At 38.0% G+C, this 13,002-nt stretch overlaps 9 protein-coding genes across 9 annotated transcripts; 2 read left to right on the top strand and 7 right to left on the bottom strand.

Annotated features, from left to right (window-relative positions):
- Nucleotides 1-2: 2 nt before the first annotated feature.
- On the bottom strand, nt 3-1,328 carry VICG_01491 (uncharacterized protein; the record flags this gene model as incomplete). The annotated part of the gene is made up of 1 exon (XM_007604875.1): nt 3-1,328. A coding segment is annotated over one exon (1,326 nt), but the record flags the coding sequence as incomplete, so codon positions are not given.
- Nucleotides 1,329-1,942: 614 nt separating this feature from the next.
- VICG_01490 (HAD ATPase, P-type, family IC) lies at nt 1,943-2,953 on the bottom strand (the record flags this gene model as incomplete). Its single annotated transcript, XM_007604874.1, has 1 exon — nt 1,943-2,953. The coding sequence occupies one exon, from the start codon at nt 2,951-2,953 to the stop codon at nt 1,943-1,945; it is 1,011 nt and encodes a 336-aa protein (XP_007604936.1).
- Nucleotides 2,913-5,165, bottom strand: VICG_01489 (HAD ATPase, P-type, family IC; the record flags this gene model as incomplete). Its single annotated transcript, XM_007604873.1, has 1 exon — nt 2,913-5,165. The coding sequence occupies one exon, from the start codon at nt 5,163-5,165 to the stop codon at nt 2,913-2,915; it is 2,253 nt and encodes a 750-aa protein (XP_007604935.1).
- Nucleotides 5,166-5,848: 683 nt separating this feature from the next.
- Nucleotides 5,849-7,591, top strand: VICG_01488 (uncharacterized protein; the record flags this gene model as incomplete). Its single annotated transcript, XM_007604872.1, has 1 exon — nt 5,849-7,591. The coding sequence occupies one exon, from the start codon at nt 5,849-5,851 to the stop codon at nt 7,589-7,591; it is 1,743 nt and encodes a 580-aa protein (XP_007604934.1).
- Nucleotides 7,592-7,788: 197 nt separating this feature from the next.
- Nucleotides 7,789-8,964, bottom strand: VICG_01487 (uncharacterized protein; the record flags this gene model as incomplete). Its single annotated transcript, XM_007604871.1, has 1 exon — nt 7,789-8,964. A coding segment is annotated over one exon (1,176 nt), but the record flags the coding sequence as incomplete, so codon positions are not given.
- VICG_01486 (uncharacterized protein) lies at nt 8,964-9,362 on the bottom strand (the record flags this gene model as incomplete). The annotated part of the gene is made up of 1 exon (XM_007604870.1): nt 8,964-9,362. The coding sequence occupies one exon, from the start codon at nt 9,360-9,362 to the stop codon at nt 8,964-8,966; it is 399 nt and encodes a 132-aa protein (XP_007604932.1).
- A 337-nt stretch (nt 9,363-9,699) lies between these two features.
- On the top strand, nt 9,700-10,782 carry VICG_01485 (uncharacterized protein; the record flags this gene model as incomplete). The annotated part of the gene is made up of 1 exon (XM_007604869.1): nt 9,700-10,782. The coding sequence occupies one exon, from the start codon at nt 9,700-9,702 to the stop codon at nt 10,780-10,782; it is 1,083 nt and encodes a 360-aa protein (XP_007604931.1).
- Nucleotides 10,783-11,036: 254 nt separating this feature from the next.
- VICG_01484 (uncharacterized protein) lies at nt 11,037-11,255 on the bottom strand (the record flags this gene model as incomplete). The annotated part of the gene is made up of 1 exon (XM_007604868.1): nt 11,037-11,255. One exon carries the CDS (start codon nt 11,253-11,255, stop codon nt 11,037-11,039), a length of 219 nt encoding a protein of 72 aa, XP_007604930.1.
- Nucleotides 11,256-11,432: 177 nt separating this feature from the next.
- On the bottom strand, nt 11,433-12,953 carry VICG_01483 (uncharacterized protein; the record flags this gene model as incomplete). The annotated part of the gene is made up of 1 exon (XM_007604867.1): nt 11,433-12,953. The coding sequence occupies one exon, from the start codon at nt 12,951-12,953 to the stop codon at nt 11,433-11,435; it is 1,521 nt and encodes a 506-aa protein (XP_007604929.1).
- Nucleotides 12,954-13,002: the final 49 nt, after the last annotated feature.

The following is a 13,002-nucleotide window of genomic DNA, read 5'->3' as shown; positions in this document are numbered from 1 at the left end:
GTTGGAAACTCGTTTGCAATATCCCTGTCGTGGCATATCACAAAGAATGTCTTCTCCGCATACCGGGGGCTTCGGATATACTCCAGCAAAAATCTGCTGTGGTTTGCATCGAGGTTGTTTGTGGGCTCGTCAAAGAGATATATCTCGCTGTCTCTCAGAAACGCCCTTGTGTAGAATATCTTCTGCTTCAGCCCTCCATTTATGCTCTTGCCCCCCTCGCCAACTCCGGTATTGTATCCGCTGGGAAACGACATGATGGCGTCGTGTATCCCCATGCTCTTGCACTCCTCGATGATTTCCTTGAACGACTTGCTGTTGCCGTATGCCAGGTTGTAGTAGATGCTTTCGTCAAACAGCCTGGTGTCCTGCGGGACATATGTTATGAGTCGTCTATAGTCGGATATGCACAGTCTTGACAGCTCAATGCCGTCGAACAGGATGGTGCCTCTGTACTTGTCGAAGCCGAGAAGCAGCTTGAAGATGGAGCTTTTCCCCGTGCCATTCTTGCCGAACAGAACCACCTTGCTTCCCCTGCTGATGACGAAGCTGACGTTATTGAAGACAAGCTTGTCCTTGCATGTGTAGCTCAGGTCCTTGACCTCGATGCTTTCTGAGAACGAGCTGATCCTGATCTCTCTATTAACTTCTTCATTTGCCAACCTCAAATACTCAATAACATTTTCGGTTAAAATGTACGTTTGAAGTAACTCAGTCTGGATACTGACTAATGAAACAATTGTCTTCAACATTTCAGTGATCTTATCCATATGATTTAAAACATCGTTGTTTTGAACGTGCATTTTTCCATTGCTAGGACTACACCAAAGAATATAAAGAAGACCTATTCCAGGTCTAGCAGCTGTGCTAATACAGTTGAATATCATATCAGTGGAGAGATTCCAAAATTTGTATGAAACGTTTGCAGATTCCCACATAAAAGCTTTTCTAGCATACTTTGAAACCGTATGCTTCTTAGTTCCATATGCTTTGACTATCGCAAGGTTTTCGAGCGTCTCGTTTATGCATTTTTCCTTTTCATAGGCAATGTCGATGTTCATCTTGTTAAAATAAATGATTTTTGGCATCTTCCAAAGTTTGATTGCTCCTAACAGTATCAGAGAGATCATAAAGATCACAGTAATATTTTTGTTTTTTGAATCATCAAGATGTATAATTGTAAAGAAATCAAAAATAAAGTGGCTGACTTTTGAAAGAAAGCTGAAAACAATGAATTTGCTTATTTTGGCAAGTGCTTTGCCGCCCTCTGACATGTAGTATTCAAGATGGCTTCCTGGTGTTTCAAAAGCCAGCTTTGAGCTTGAAAACAAAAACTTTTCTAAAACTTTGACTGCAATATAACCACCAAATTGGGTAAGTTGCTTTTCGAAAAGATAGTCGGTCAGAAAATTACTTGCAGACCACAGAGAATTGTAAAGGGATATCTTTATAGAACGCTATTTTCATCTCTCCCACCGATGAGCTGTTTTTTAAGAGAAACTTTGTACAGTCGGCCTCATACTTTAGATAGTTCTTGAAAACAGTAATGAAAATAATTGTGCAGATGACTTGATGTTTTCTTTTGCTCAGAATGCCAAAATACTTGAGAGAAAGCTTGGTGATCTCCCATTTTGTTGGTGTCTTTGCTTTGCCGATATCGTTCATTGTTCTTGGCAAAGAGGGGGAAAATATTTTAAACAGCCCCTTTAAAATGTAAAATATCAGACTTTCATGCCCATTACTGGATATAGCCATGCGGCTGTAAATGGAGTTTCGTGTCCGCATTTGTATCTCACTTTTAATTACCCCAAATGCCAAGCATGAAAATTTTTAATAGGAGATCGTTTATTAAAAATAGCTGCAAAGGTAGCAAAGATTGCCACATGCCATTAAATAACTTACATCGGTAGGCCAAAGAGTAAGGCACAGAGGTTCTAATATCAATTTAATTTTTCATTTTTAGCCTATCTTCTAAATACAAGCAAACGTTTTCAAAAACTGTGTCGGCAGAATAAATCAGTGTGCAAAGGCATATGCAGATAAAATAAAAGTATGGCATAGACAGTAGATAGTATATCGTATAGTTGCTTCTATTGTAAAGTTCCTGGATTACAAATATTGAAACAATGTTTAGAATGATAGTCAGCGCAATGGCAATATCAGTGAAGAATACCCTGTAAGAAATCTGTCGGATTTGTCTCAAAACAACCGTGTAGATAACTATAATTGAGAATATTGTGCTGATACTTGCATATGCACCTAAAATTCCCGACCCGTTTGTTATGTCATTCAGGGTGAGCAGCCTGATGCCAAAAAAGACGACAAGCGCTTCAAAAACTGCAAAAAATATATTTAGAACAATGAAAATCTTGTCAAAGTGATTCCTAATGTGTCTATAGCTAGAAGGCTGGTTAAGTGCAAACGAGGGAGTTACATCACGATCAAAAAGAACGACTGAAAAGGGGATCATCGAAGTAAAGAATAGATTATAGTAGTTGAGGGTAAATGAGTTATAGAGGGGCGATGCAGAGGCGCCTGAGTAGAGATTGTACATGAACTGCGCAACGATAAAAACGATGTTTTTGTAATACGAGTTGAGTGCAATCTTAGTGTATCTAAGAAAGCTGTATCTTCCATGAATAAGTATAAGGTTTTTAAGATTTCTAAACTGTGGAATTGCAAAATCAGCAGATAAAGCTGCTTGTGTGCCTTCCTTTCCCATAATCCCAACACCCACATGTGAATCCTTAAGCATGGCTACATCGTTGTTTCCGTCGCCGATACTTAGGGTACTTCTGCCAGATTTTACCAGAAAAGCTGCTATTCTGCCCTTTTGTGAGGGCGTAGCCCTGTAAATAACAACACTTGGCTTGTTGAAAATACTAAGCTCATTGACCTGCTGGCCGTGCGAATAATCACTTTTCACGTCCTTGCATGCCTTGAACGGAAGAGCCATTTTGGCTTAGCCTTTCATTTCCAACACAGCTTTCCATCAAATCCAATACTCGTTTGCCATCAAAAGCTACAAAATCATTGTTTTCAATAATATATGAGTTTTTTGCACAAGCGATGGCAGTCTCCTTTTTGTCTCCTGTAATCATCCATATCTTAATGCCAGCTTCTTTTAATATACGCACTGTTTCCTGCACTTCATCTTGCAACTTGTCTTCGATAAATGTTGAACCAAGGTATATGGTGTTCTTTTCAAGCCTTTCAAAGTTCTCTTCCTCTAACTGTTGCTTTCTTTGTAACAAGTTGTTTGCCAAATGCACGTCATTTTCTGCATCGTCAGTTCTCTCGTCGTCTTTAGCATCTTCATTTTCTAGCTCTATTTTTGAAAGCTCTTGAAACTCCTCTGCAGCCTCCGGAGACATTTCCTTATATTTCATAACCAAACACCTGTAATCGGTCGATGAGTTGATAATTTGGAGTATGCTTGAGTCTCTGGCTTTCTCTAACAGCATCGAATCAGACCCTTTTTCCAGAAGAAAGAATCGTCCTAATATTTCTATGATCACACACATTCTCTGTCTTCGGGATGTAAAATCAAGTGTTCCAACAATATTAATATTGATCTTTTTATCTAATATTTTGACAACGACAAAGCTTTCATCCCTCTCGCATAAATAAAGGCCATGCTGGCCAACGGACTCTAAAAAACAAAGCTCTTCTTGGCTAATGCCCTCTGCCCTCCCATTTAGAATTTCAACCGAATTGCATACTAGCATGTTCAAAATCATAAGAAGCTTGTCTCTTTTTGGAGAGTCTTCCGACAAAAGCTTTTCCAAGACTTTCATATCGACACATCCTGTATTATCAGTCAGAATTACTGAAAGACTCCTGCATAGATCGTTGGGCGTCGACAGATTCTCTTTGTTTTTCTCATGAATATACTTCAGTGTCATTGAGTTTTTAGTTATTGTTCCTGTTTTGTCGGTTAGAATATAGTCTATCACACCCAGATCTTCAATTGCATTGGAGTTTCTGCATTTAGATTCTTTTCCACCCGCCATCATGCTTTTGTCATGTGAAATGTATAATGTTTGGACGAATCTAGCCACTTCCAAAATTACATAGAGGCTCAACGGTATTAGATACGTATAAAGCACATAGTTAGAAAAGATTAGCTGTATGATTGAAGGCCCTATATTAGAAATATTCAAGTAGACATTCTCCTTGTTGAAAATAAGAAACAAAGATCCAACAATGCTTGTAATGACCAACATGAAGGCATACAGCATCAGGACTGCAATAAGAATAAGATTCATCCGTTGGTCAAACAAGGTTTTTGACTTCTTTGATTTGTACATACTCTTTGACTGTTTTGTATCACTGCCAACGCCCACAACAAGGCAAAGTGCATTTTCAGTATTTTTCAAAATCGATCCTCTTAGAAGCACGTTTTTAATGTTTGCAATCAATAGCTTGCCTTCAATATTAAAGTCGCATTCAAATTCATTAAATGAGTCGCCAGTATCCTTCAATTCGAAAGAGTTAATATTTCTGAAAAAATATTCGCAACATCCACAAAGCTCAAGAGATTTGTCAGAAGCGTCTATGGACAAGCTCCCACAAAGAGGAGATGTAATAGCACTTTTCTTCTTCAGATTTGATTCCCCATCAATATTGGATGTTTCGATGTAGCAATGGTTTGCACATCCCAGTCGGTTTTTATGATGTTTCTTACTTCTCAAAAGAACGACATCTGCTTGAATTTCCATGTCTTTTTCAGCAAGAATGTAGTCTCCCCGATTTAGTTCCATGCAGTATTTTTCAGAGATTTCAAATGCTTTCTTTTGATTTCCACGTTCAACCATTTTTACAATTTTTACCATTGTTTTATTAATAACATCGTCGTCTTTGTGTCTTTTGTAATCCTCCATGGCGTCTTTAATCATAGAAACACCCACAATGATACAGAAGGCCAGAATGTATGTGTAAGGTTCGAACGGACTTATCTTTGGGATGCACATTAGAATCAATGTTATAAAAAAGAAAAATGTTGAGCCTTTTGATAATTGATGTATGAAATTTACCGGGAGAAATGAGTAGACAGTGTATTTGCTGGTTACAATCTTGTTTGGAAATCCAATATTCGGTGGCACCTTGTTGCCTAGAATTGTATCTGGTGTATTGTTCTGGCTTGTGGCTGGATCGGCTAGATTCATTTAGGAGAATAAAAACAAAATAATTTTATAAACAATGAGTCAGAAAAATATAAAGTTAATACAAGCATTCAAGAATCTAACTTTGTGGATTAATGCTGGTTATTCACAGTTTATCTTGGGAATAGAGGCTATTTAAAAGCTAAGCCTTTAGTGACAGGAATTAACACTGATGCATTTTAAAGTAAATTTTAATTTGCGAACTATTTACAGATGACAATATTGAAATTAAATGCAAGACCAACTGGCAGTCTAGGAGTAGTAATTTATGTTGAGGAAGCTTATAGACGACTCATTCTATAGTTTAACATTCTATCTTCTATATCTACTTCAAAAACTAAGGATACGAATTTATATCAACATCTCAAATTCATATAGCTGCAGCAGAAAACTGCAACTATATTTATTTGTAATGTTTGGATGCTGCATAGCCAATAATAGGACGCTGTGGTCAAGTTATTGATATAGGCTGTGTGCTACATTTAGACGTACCATGAAAAATTAATAAGAAAATAAAAGACAAACCGCGCCATCCAGAGACAATTAAAAAGCGTTGCACATATGCAAAAATATCGAACGCTATTAAATGTCTATGGACTTGGACAAGAGCTTTGGAAATTTTTCTGAAAATTTTTCTTTTTCTTTATTCTCCTTTATTCAAAATTCCAACAGCAATCCCCATCCCCATGCCTGCTAAAGGAGCCATGTCACGAGCAGAGTTTTTCAATTCCTTGAAAATGTCATATAACTTCTTTTCAAAACGGACTAGGCATCCAAACATTTATATAGCCCTGATTTTCGCTCTGATTTCTATGAGAGGATGGATGGATTTCTATGAAAAGGGCTTCAGAGACATGCTGGAAAAAAGGCCACCCATCAAGGAGAATGGGTTTGAAAGACCAAGCATTGTTCCTGGCGAAATGATTGTTTTTATGATGCTGAAGCTTTGGTGGTGGTCTATTGATTTTGTTTCTAAAATGACTTTCGAAGTGCTTATAACACCGATTGGCGGAATTATTGCTCAGTACATTCTCACACAGATGATATTTACAGAAGACCCGACAGTGTTTGATGTTGTGCCGTCTTATTGTGAATATGTAATAACTGAAAGTAGTAAGGCCATTGCAAAAATAGTAAGGCTTCTTTTTGTGAACATGTCTAATTGTTTTGTTCAGCTTTGTAGCGATTTTTATTTTATTTTCGTAAAAGATATTTCACCATACAAGAAGAATTCGTTATCATTCATATGCTTCATGGTTATTATTGCATTCCTCAAGCTTTACCATCTTCAAAAGGTTTTCTATATCAATAACGAAGCGAGTGATGTCAACAGTGAAAAGGAAAAACAATATATCGAGACCATGGATCTATTTCCTGTGGTTAAAATGAGTGGCGAAGAAAAAAAAATGATGTCCAGATACAGTCGAACACTTAACAGATGGGAAAATCTAACAATAAAGGGTAAAGTATTGTTGTTCTCCAACGACTTCGTCTTCAACTTGCTTTGCGATGTTGTAGTGTCAAGTATAACGATTTTGTATATTGCAAATAAAAATGAAAATTCAGAATTTGAGATGAATTTAAAAGACAACTGTGGTGAAATTAGTAACTTTAACAGAGTTCTTGTTTACATTCCCAATTGCTTCATATCAGCCATGAAGTTTTACAGAGATCTAGCTGAATCCGTTGTTCTTTCACAAAAATTGATGATTTATTTAGACTATATCCGAGAGTTGAAGAATGAAAAAATCAGGATCAGCTCGTTCTCAGAAAGCATCGAGGTCAAGGACCTGAGCTACACATGCAAGGACAAGCTTGTCTTCAATAACGTCAGCTTCGTCATCAGCAGGGGAAGCAAGGTGGTTCTGTTCGGCAAGAATGGCACGGGGAAAAGCTCCATCTTCAAGCTGCTTCTCGGCTTCGACAAGTACAGAGGCACCATCCTGTTCGACGGCATTGAGCTGTCAAGACTGTGCATATCCGACTATAGACGACTCATAACATATGTCCCGCAGGACACCAGGCTGTTTGACGAAAGCATCTACTACAACCTGGCATACGGCAACAGCAAGTCGTTCAAGGAAATCATCGAGGAGTGCAAGAGCATGGGGATACACGACGCCATCATGTCGTTTCCCAGCGGATACAATACCGGAGTTGGCGAGGGGGGCAAGAGCATAAATGGAGGGCTGAAGCAGAAGATATTCTACACAAGGGCGTTTCTGAGAGACAGCGAGATATATCTCTTTGACGAGCCCACAAACAACCTCGATGCAAACCACAGCAGATTTTTGCTGGAGTATATCCGAAGCCCCCGGTATGCGGAGAAGACATTCTTTGTGATATGCCACGACAGGGATATTGCAAACGAGTTTCCAACCAAGTTTAGACTCGACAAGGAGTGCATTGAGGTTGTTGAGCGGGTATAGATTAATAAACATTATTATGCACAGTTTATTTCAGTTTGTGCGGATGTGGGAGGACATCATTGGCATTATTGACTGAGGAGAGCCAATATGCAGGCAGCCTGCTCGCAGCAAGATGGCAGTTATGAACAAGCGCATCATAAAAGAAATGATCGATTTAAGATAAATGAATTAAGTCGAAGCTTGTAATAAGGACGTGTTTATTCATTTTTATCTTTCTCAAATCCACTTGCAAAAACAACCTTACCTTTTTTCATGTCGGCAAGATCTGAAATGATGCTGTAAAGAGACAGTGAACCAAATGACGCAATAATGTATGCCCTAACTCCTATCACTGGGGAAAATAGACACGCCATTGTGTATGTTGCTGTAAAAACAACAGTGCTTTCTTTGATGCTAATCTTTGATTTCCATCTCCTGGCAGCTATGCCATTTATCAGTAGAATGAATATAGAAAGTAAGCCTGGCATCATACACCAGGACTTTTTAAGGCCTGAAGCATTTTCTGCCACACTGTTGAATTTCAGATTGACTGTGCTCAGATACTCTTGCAACTTTTTGAAAAAGGAATGCGTAGGATATTCATTTGTTGTGATTCTAGTCCTGTAATCATGAAAGTTAGCTTTGAAATAGTCGTGGTTTACATTGTCCGCTATATAAAATACTCTTGATTTTACATCAGAGTAAAATGATGCGTTCAAACTCGGCTGATCTTTTACCATTTTTGCACACAGCTGGTCACCACTGTTGACATTTTTGAATTCAACTTCGGAAAACCGTGTTTTTAAATATCCATCAGTTACAATCTGCCAAAGGTCCTCGTCACTCTCAAAAGTTCCAGCAGAAAGCTCAACAAACTTCTGATCAGAGTCGTTTCTTTTCATTCCTACAAATTTGTCCTCTTCGATATGCTTAAATTTAACATAATCCCCATCCTTTATAAACCTAGGCTCCTCATCATCAAAGTCCTGGCCATGTATTTTATGAATCTCACAAAATCTCGTAAACTTTTTTGAACCCTCAACACTTTCACCAATTGAAAAAAAAGCATTGTGCTTCTTGCTCATAACTGAAATTATTGACCTATCCATGACATACAAATCTGTTTCTAGGCTGTTATTTGGGCTATGGGAGTTTATAAATCCTTGGGTAATGTCAAAGTTCTTGAGTGATGACTGGAACGGCAATGAAAATCCCAAGCTTTCTTGGCTATGGGTATTTCTAACATGCAGATCAAAGCTGATAAATGCTGCAAGGAAGATTATTGGAAGTAATATAAATAATGCTGTCGGCTTTAGTCCACCAAGAAGTGTTTTCAGTACACTATTTTTTGGATTAATCAGTTTTTGATAAATTTTTCTACTAGAAAATATCACTAAGTAGACATTACAGGAAGAGAAAGAGGATCAGTAGCGGTCAAAAAACAAAGCATCGCTGATGCCCAGACATATTTCCCCTCCACAAAGAATGTCAAGGATAAAAATGCAAAGATTTCTGCAAAGTAGGAATGGGCACTTGTATTTTTGAAATATGAAAGTAATGAAAAGATGGCAAAAACAGATAAACGCATAATGCTCTTGGTGGCGCGCCTTTCCATCCGCGATATTAACACAAGTTTTGCAGTGACGAATAGTATCAATGGAAGAGTTCCAAGATCTGGTTGTATCTTGGATATAAACATCAACGAGAGAACATAGGATGGAAACGGCAGTGGATTAAGCCCATAAAACTTGCGCTGCAGGATGCTGGTGATCTGAGGAGCCATCTCATTCATTGTTTTTGTGGTATTCTGAAAATTTATTAAATAACATGAAACACCAGAAAACTATATATTTCATAATAAAAAATTACAAAATCATTTAACAAGTGCTGTCATAAAATAGCAATTTATTGGCGCCAAGCACAACCAGCTCTAGTTTCGCAATCGGGCATTCTCCATTTCAATTACTGCTTTGTATCAATCTTTTAGGTTTCAATGCTGTTATTGATTTGAGGTTTGCTTGAACATCAAATGGTGGTATTTGTAGCCATATCAGCAGCATCCTGCATGGAAAACTCATGCGTGGCCGGGCCAATAAGCTGGCGTTCTTTTTGGTTTTTATTCCTGGCCCATGATCCAGAGCGAAAAACACATTGAATTTATCAAAAAGACAATGAAATGCAGAGATTTTCTGTACTACATTACTGAACAGGACCGAATGGCAACAGTTTATTGGGCAGCAAATTCCTTAAAAATGCTCAAAGATCCACTGTTTGAACAGATTAGGCCACAAGTCATCCAGTTTGTCTATTCGTGTCTAAAAACAAACGGCGGTTTTGGTCCAAATCCAGAGTATTCATCAAATGTGGTTTCAACATTTAATGCACTTCAACTTCTTTTCTTGTATAACGTGCCGTACTACGATATCAAAACTGTTAAATTCTTGCTTAGTCTGCAGAACCTAAGTGGTGCATTTACTTTCGACGCATACGGTGACATTGATACCAGATTTGACTGCTGTGCTATCCTTTCACTCCACTTGTTGTCAATCATGAAAGACTACAAGCATATTGACTATTCTAAAGGTATAGCTATTTGCTCCTGTACAGCTGATGCATGTGACGTGTTCTCACTAGACAACTGTGCAGCAGACGGGATGGAACACAAGATATGTCAGTATTTGTCCCCTGATAATAGATTAGATCGGAGGCATCTTTCTGAACCAATAGACCAGTCATTTCTTCAGGATGTCGGATTGGACATTGATATTACACTCAGGCATTTGGTGGAATGTTTTAACTACGATGGAGGCGTCGGACAGTTTAAGGGGTCTGAGTCGCATGCAGCACAGACATTCTGTGCACTATCGTCGCTTCGCTCACTTGGACATCTTGAAGCGATCGATAAGCTTAAAACCGTTGACTTCTTGATGTATAGACAGCTACCAAATGGTGGACTGTGCGGTAGGATTGGCAAAAAAGAAGATGTCTGCTACTCCTTCTGGGCATTTTCCTCGATGGCTATCCTCGAGTCTGAATATATCAATCTCGAAAAGCTACAGGAATTTATATTTAGCTGTGAGGGTGATGAGGGTGGATTTAGCGATAGGCCTGGAAATGAGCCAGATTTGTACCATTTGATGTTTTCACTGGCTTCATTGAGCTTGCTTGGAAATAAGAAGCTTGATAATATCGATCCAGGATTTGCCATTTAACTAAAAGGCAAGAAATTAAATTATATTTATATAATACGATGCTGCTGGCAATTAGCTTTCATAATGCGGTTCTGCTCATATAATGAAAAGGCTCTAGCGATATATGCTAGTGTATACAGAGCAATAGTAGTTTCCTTCAGTTGATATTAGTCCATACTATAGTGTGCATTAAAACAGAAGGATATATTCGTAAGATATCCGTAAAGTCTCAAAAGATTTAAAACAAATACCAGTTTAGTGAAAAGTCGTGTATTTCAAATTATCTTCACAAACGTCACAAAGTTTCCCTGGATAATTGTATCTCCGATTAGCTCCCTGCTTTTCGCTCCAAGCTCATGATATTCGGCATTTCGCAAGCTTATATTCACGTATATATCAAAGTCGTACAAAACACCCGTATATACATCTTGATCTGATGTGTGTACTTCAATCGTTTTGTTTTTGCATTCATTCAAGACCGTGAGAGGTACCATGGGTCAGAAGGAAAATCTTCGTAAAAGCCGTACTAGAGTAAGGACGTTAATCCAAACATGATGCTTGCAACAGGAAACGTCCAATTCAGCATTGTAGTATGCATCGTTCACTTTACTATGCCAAATTTTAAATGCAAATGCATAATGCCAAATCAAACAGCGTTTGCTAAGTACAGTTTACTTTTTCGTTTGCTTGTTGATTTTAATGTACTCAAACGACGTTTCCAATATTAGCAGATTTGCAAATAAATCAGTATCAACGTCAGTCTTTGCTTTGATAAAGAGCATTCTTGACAAAGAGTTGTAGTAGAAATACCCCATTTTAAACAGTATGCCCTTTGAAAACTCTTTAAACTCCGGTGTCCCGAGGTCAAAGCTGTCGGTGATGTTGCCAATGATTTCAGAAAATCCTGGAATATACTTTTTGGACAGTACAATGTCATACTCGGATGTGTCAAAATCTAGAATGTGGTCTGCTTGCAGAATAAAATCTTCATCCAATAATACCTCAGGTATCTGTAGAGAGCGTAACTTCGTTTTTGTCTCCTCAATTATCTGTCTATCGGGCAAGGGTAAACTGAAAACTGAATTCGTATAGCATATTTTTAGCATTTTTGTGTTGGATCCATCTTTAGAAAGTTTTAGCGTCTCCAGATCAAATGACGATCCAAAGATATCAAAGTTAAAATTCAAAAGATTATCGACAAATTTTGAATCGCCAATTACACCATGCCCTAGTGCAAGACAAATTACATCAACAAAACAGTCGTCAAAGCAAAGCGGATAAAGCCCTAGCCGTGCAAATATTGTTTTTGCCATGTGCGCCTTTCTATGGAAGTCCTCGTCCAATTTGTTCACGGCCGACCCAAGACCCATCAGTACCTTATATTTTGCACTAAAGTCTGATTTTATCAGGATTCTAACTTTAAAATAGAACTCATCGTACTTGAAAACACAATATTCCTTGCTGACACTGTGCCTATACTTGCTTTTTAAATAAAGCTGGCAATAAAACGCGGTCTTTGCACAATCAATTGCATCTTGATCCTTTGGCCATTGAGAACTGGATTCTAAGTAGATGAAAACATCAAAAATCGGCAGAATGTTAGTGTTTTCAAACAGCAAATCATCAAAAGTGATAGAAAGGGGCAATTTAAGGGTCTTGAGATGCTCCACAAACTCCGCATATTTTACCTTAACATCTCTAGGTTTCGTGTAGCTAAAAAGCAGTTGATCAAATGTATAGTCGGTTATTTTGACAAGCTTATCAAACAAAAGTAGCCGATACGGATATAGATATTCATGCACTTCACTGCCCTTGAGCTCCATATAAATATTCTTATTAAATCTCACTCCAATAAATATTTTTGAATCCTGTCTTTCAACATGCACATATTCAATTCTATTTAAGAAAGATTTTTCCAGTTTGCAAGCCAAATCATCACCATTGGGATCCGCATCCACATATGGAGAGTTAAGATGACAGGTTAAATCAAAAATATACTTGCCTTTCATAATATTTTCAAACAGCCTGCTCCTCTTGCTCATATGAATCAAGAAGGTGTTAAATAGTGCTTTGTAAGGCATGCCATCTTTTAGAATGCCCTTCTCAAACAAGCCATCTATTTCCTCCGAGTAGTCTTTGTTCAATCCAAGTTTCCTCAGATTCGCTGTTAAGCCCTTTTTGAACTGTTCCATGGGAAAAATTTTTGGGTTTTCTAAAAATATTTAGATTGGGCCAAGGATC

The sequence above is a fragment of the Vittaforma corneae genome (assembly GCF_000231115.1).
Source record: "Vittaforma corneae ATCC 50505 unplaced genomic scaffold supercont1.14, whole genome shotgun sequence".
Taxonomy (NCBI): Eukaryota; Fungi; Microsporidia; family Nosematidae; genus Vittaforma; species Vittaforma corneae.
The sequence above is the reverse complement of the archived record's forward strand: the minus strand, read 5'-3'. Positions and strand labels throughout refer to the sequence as shown.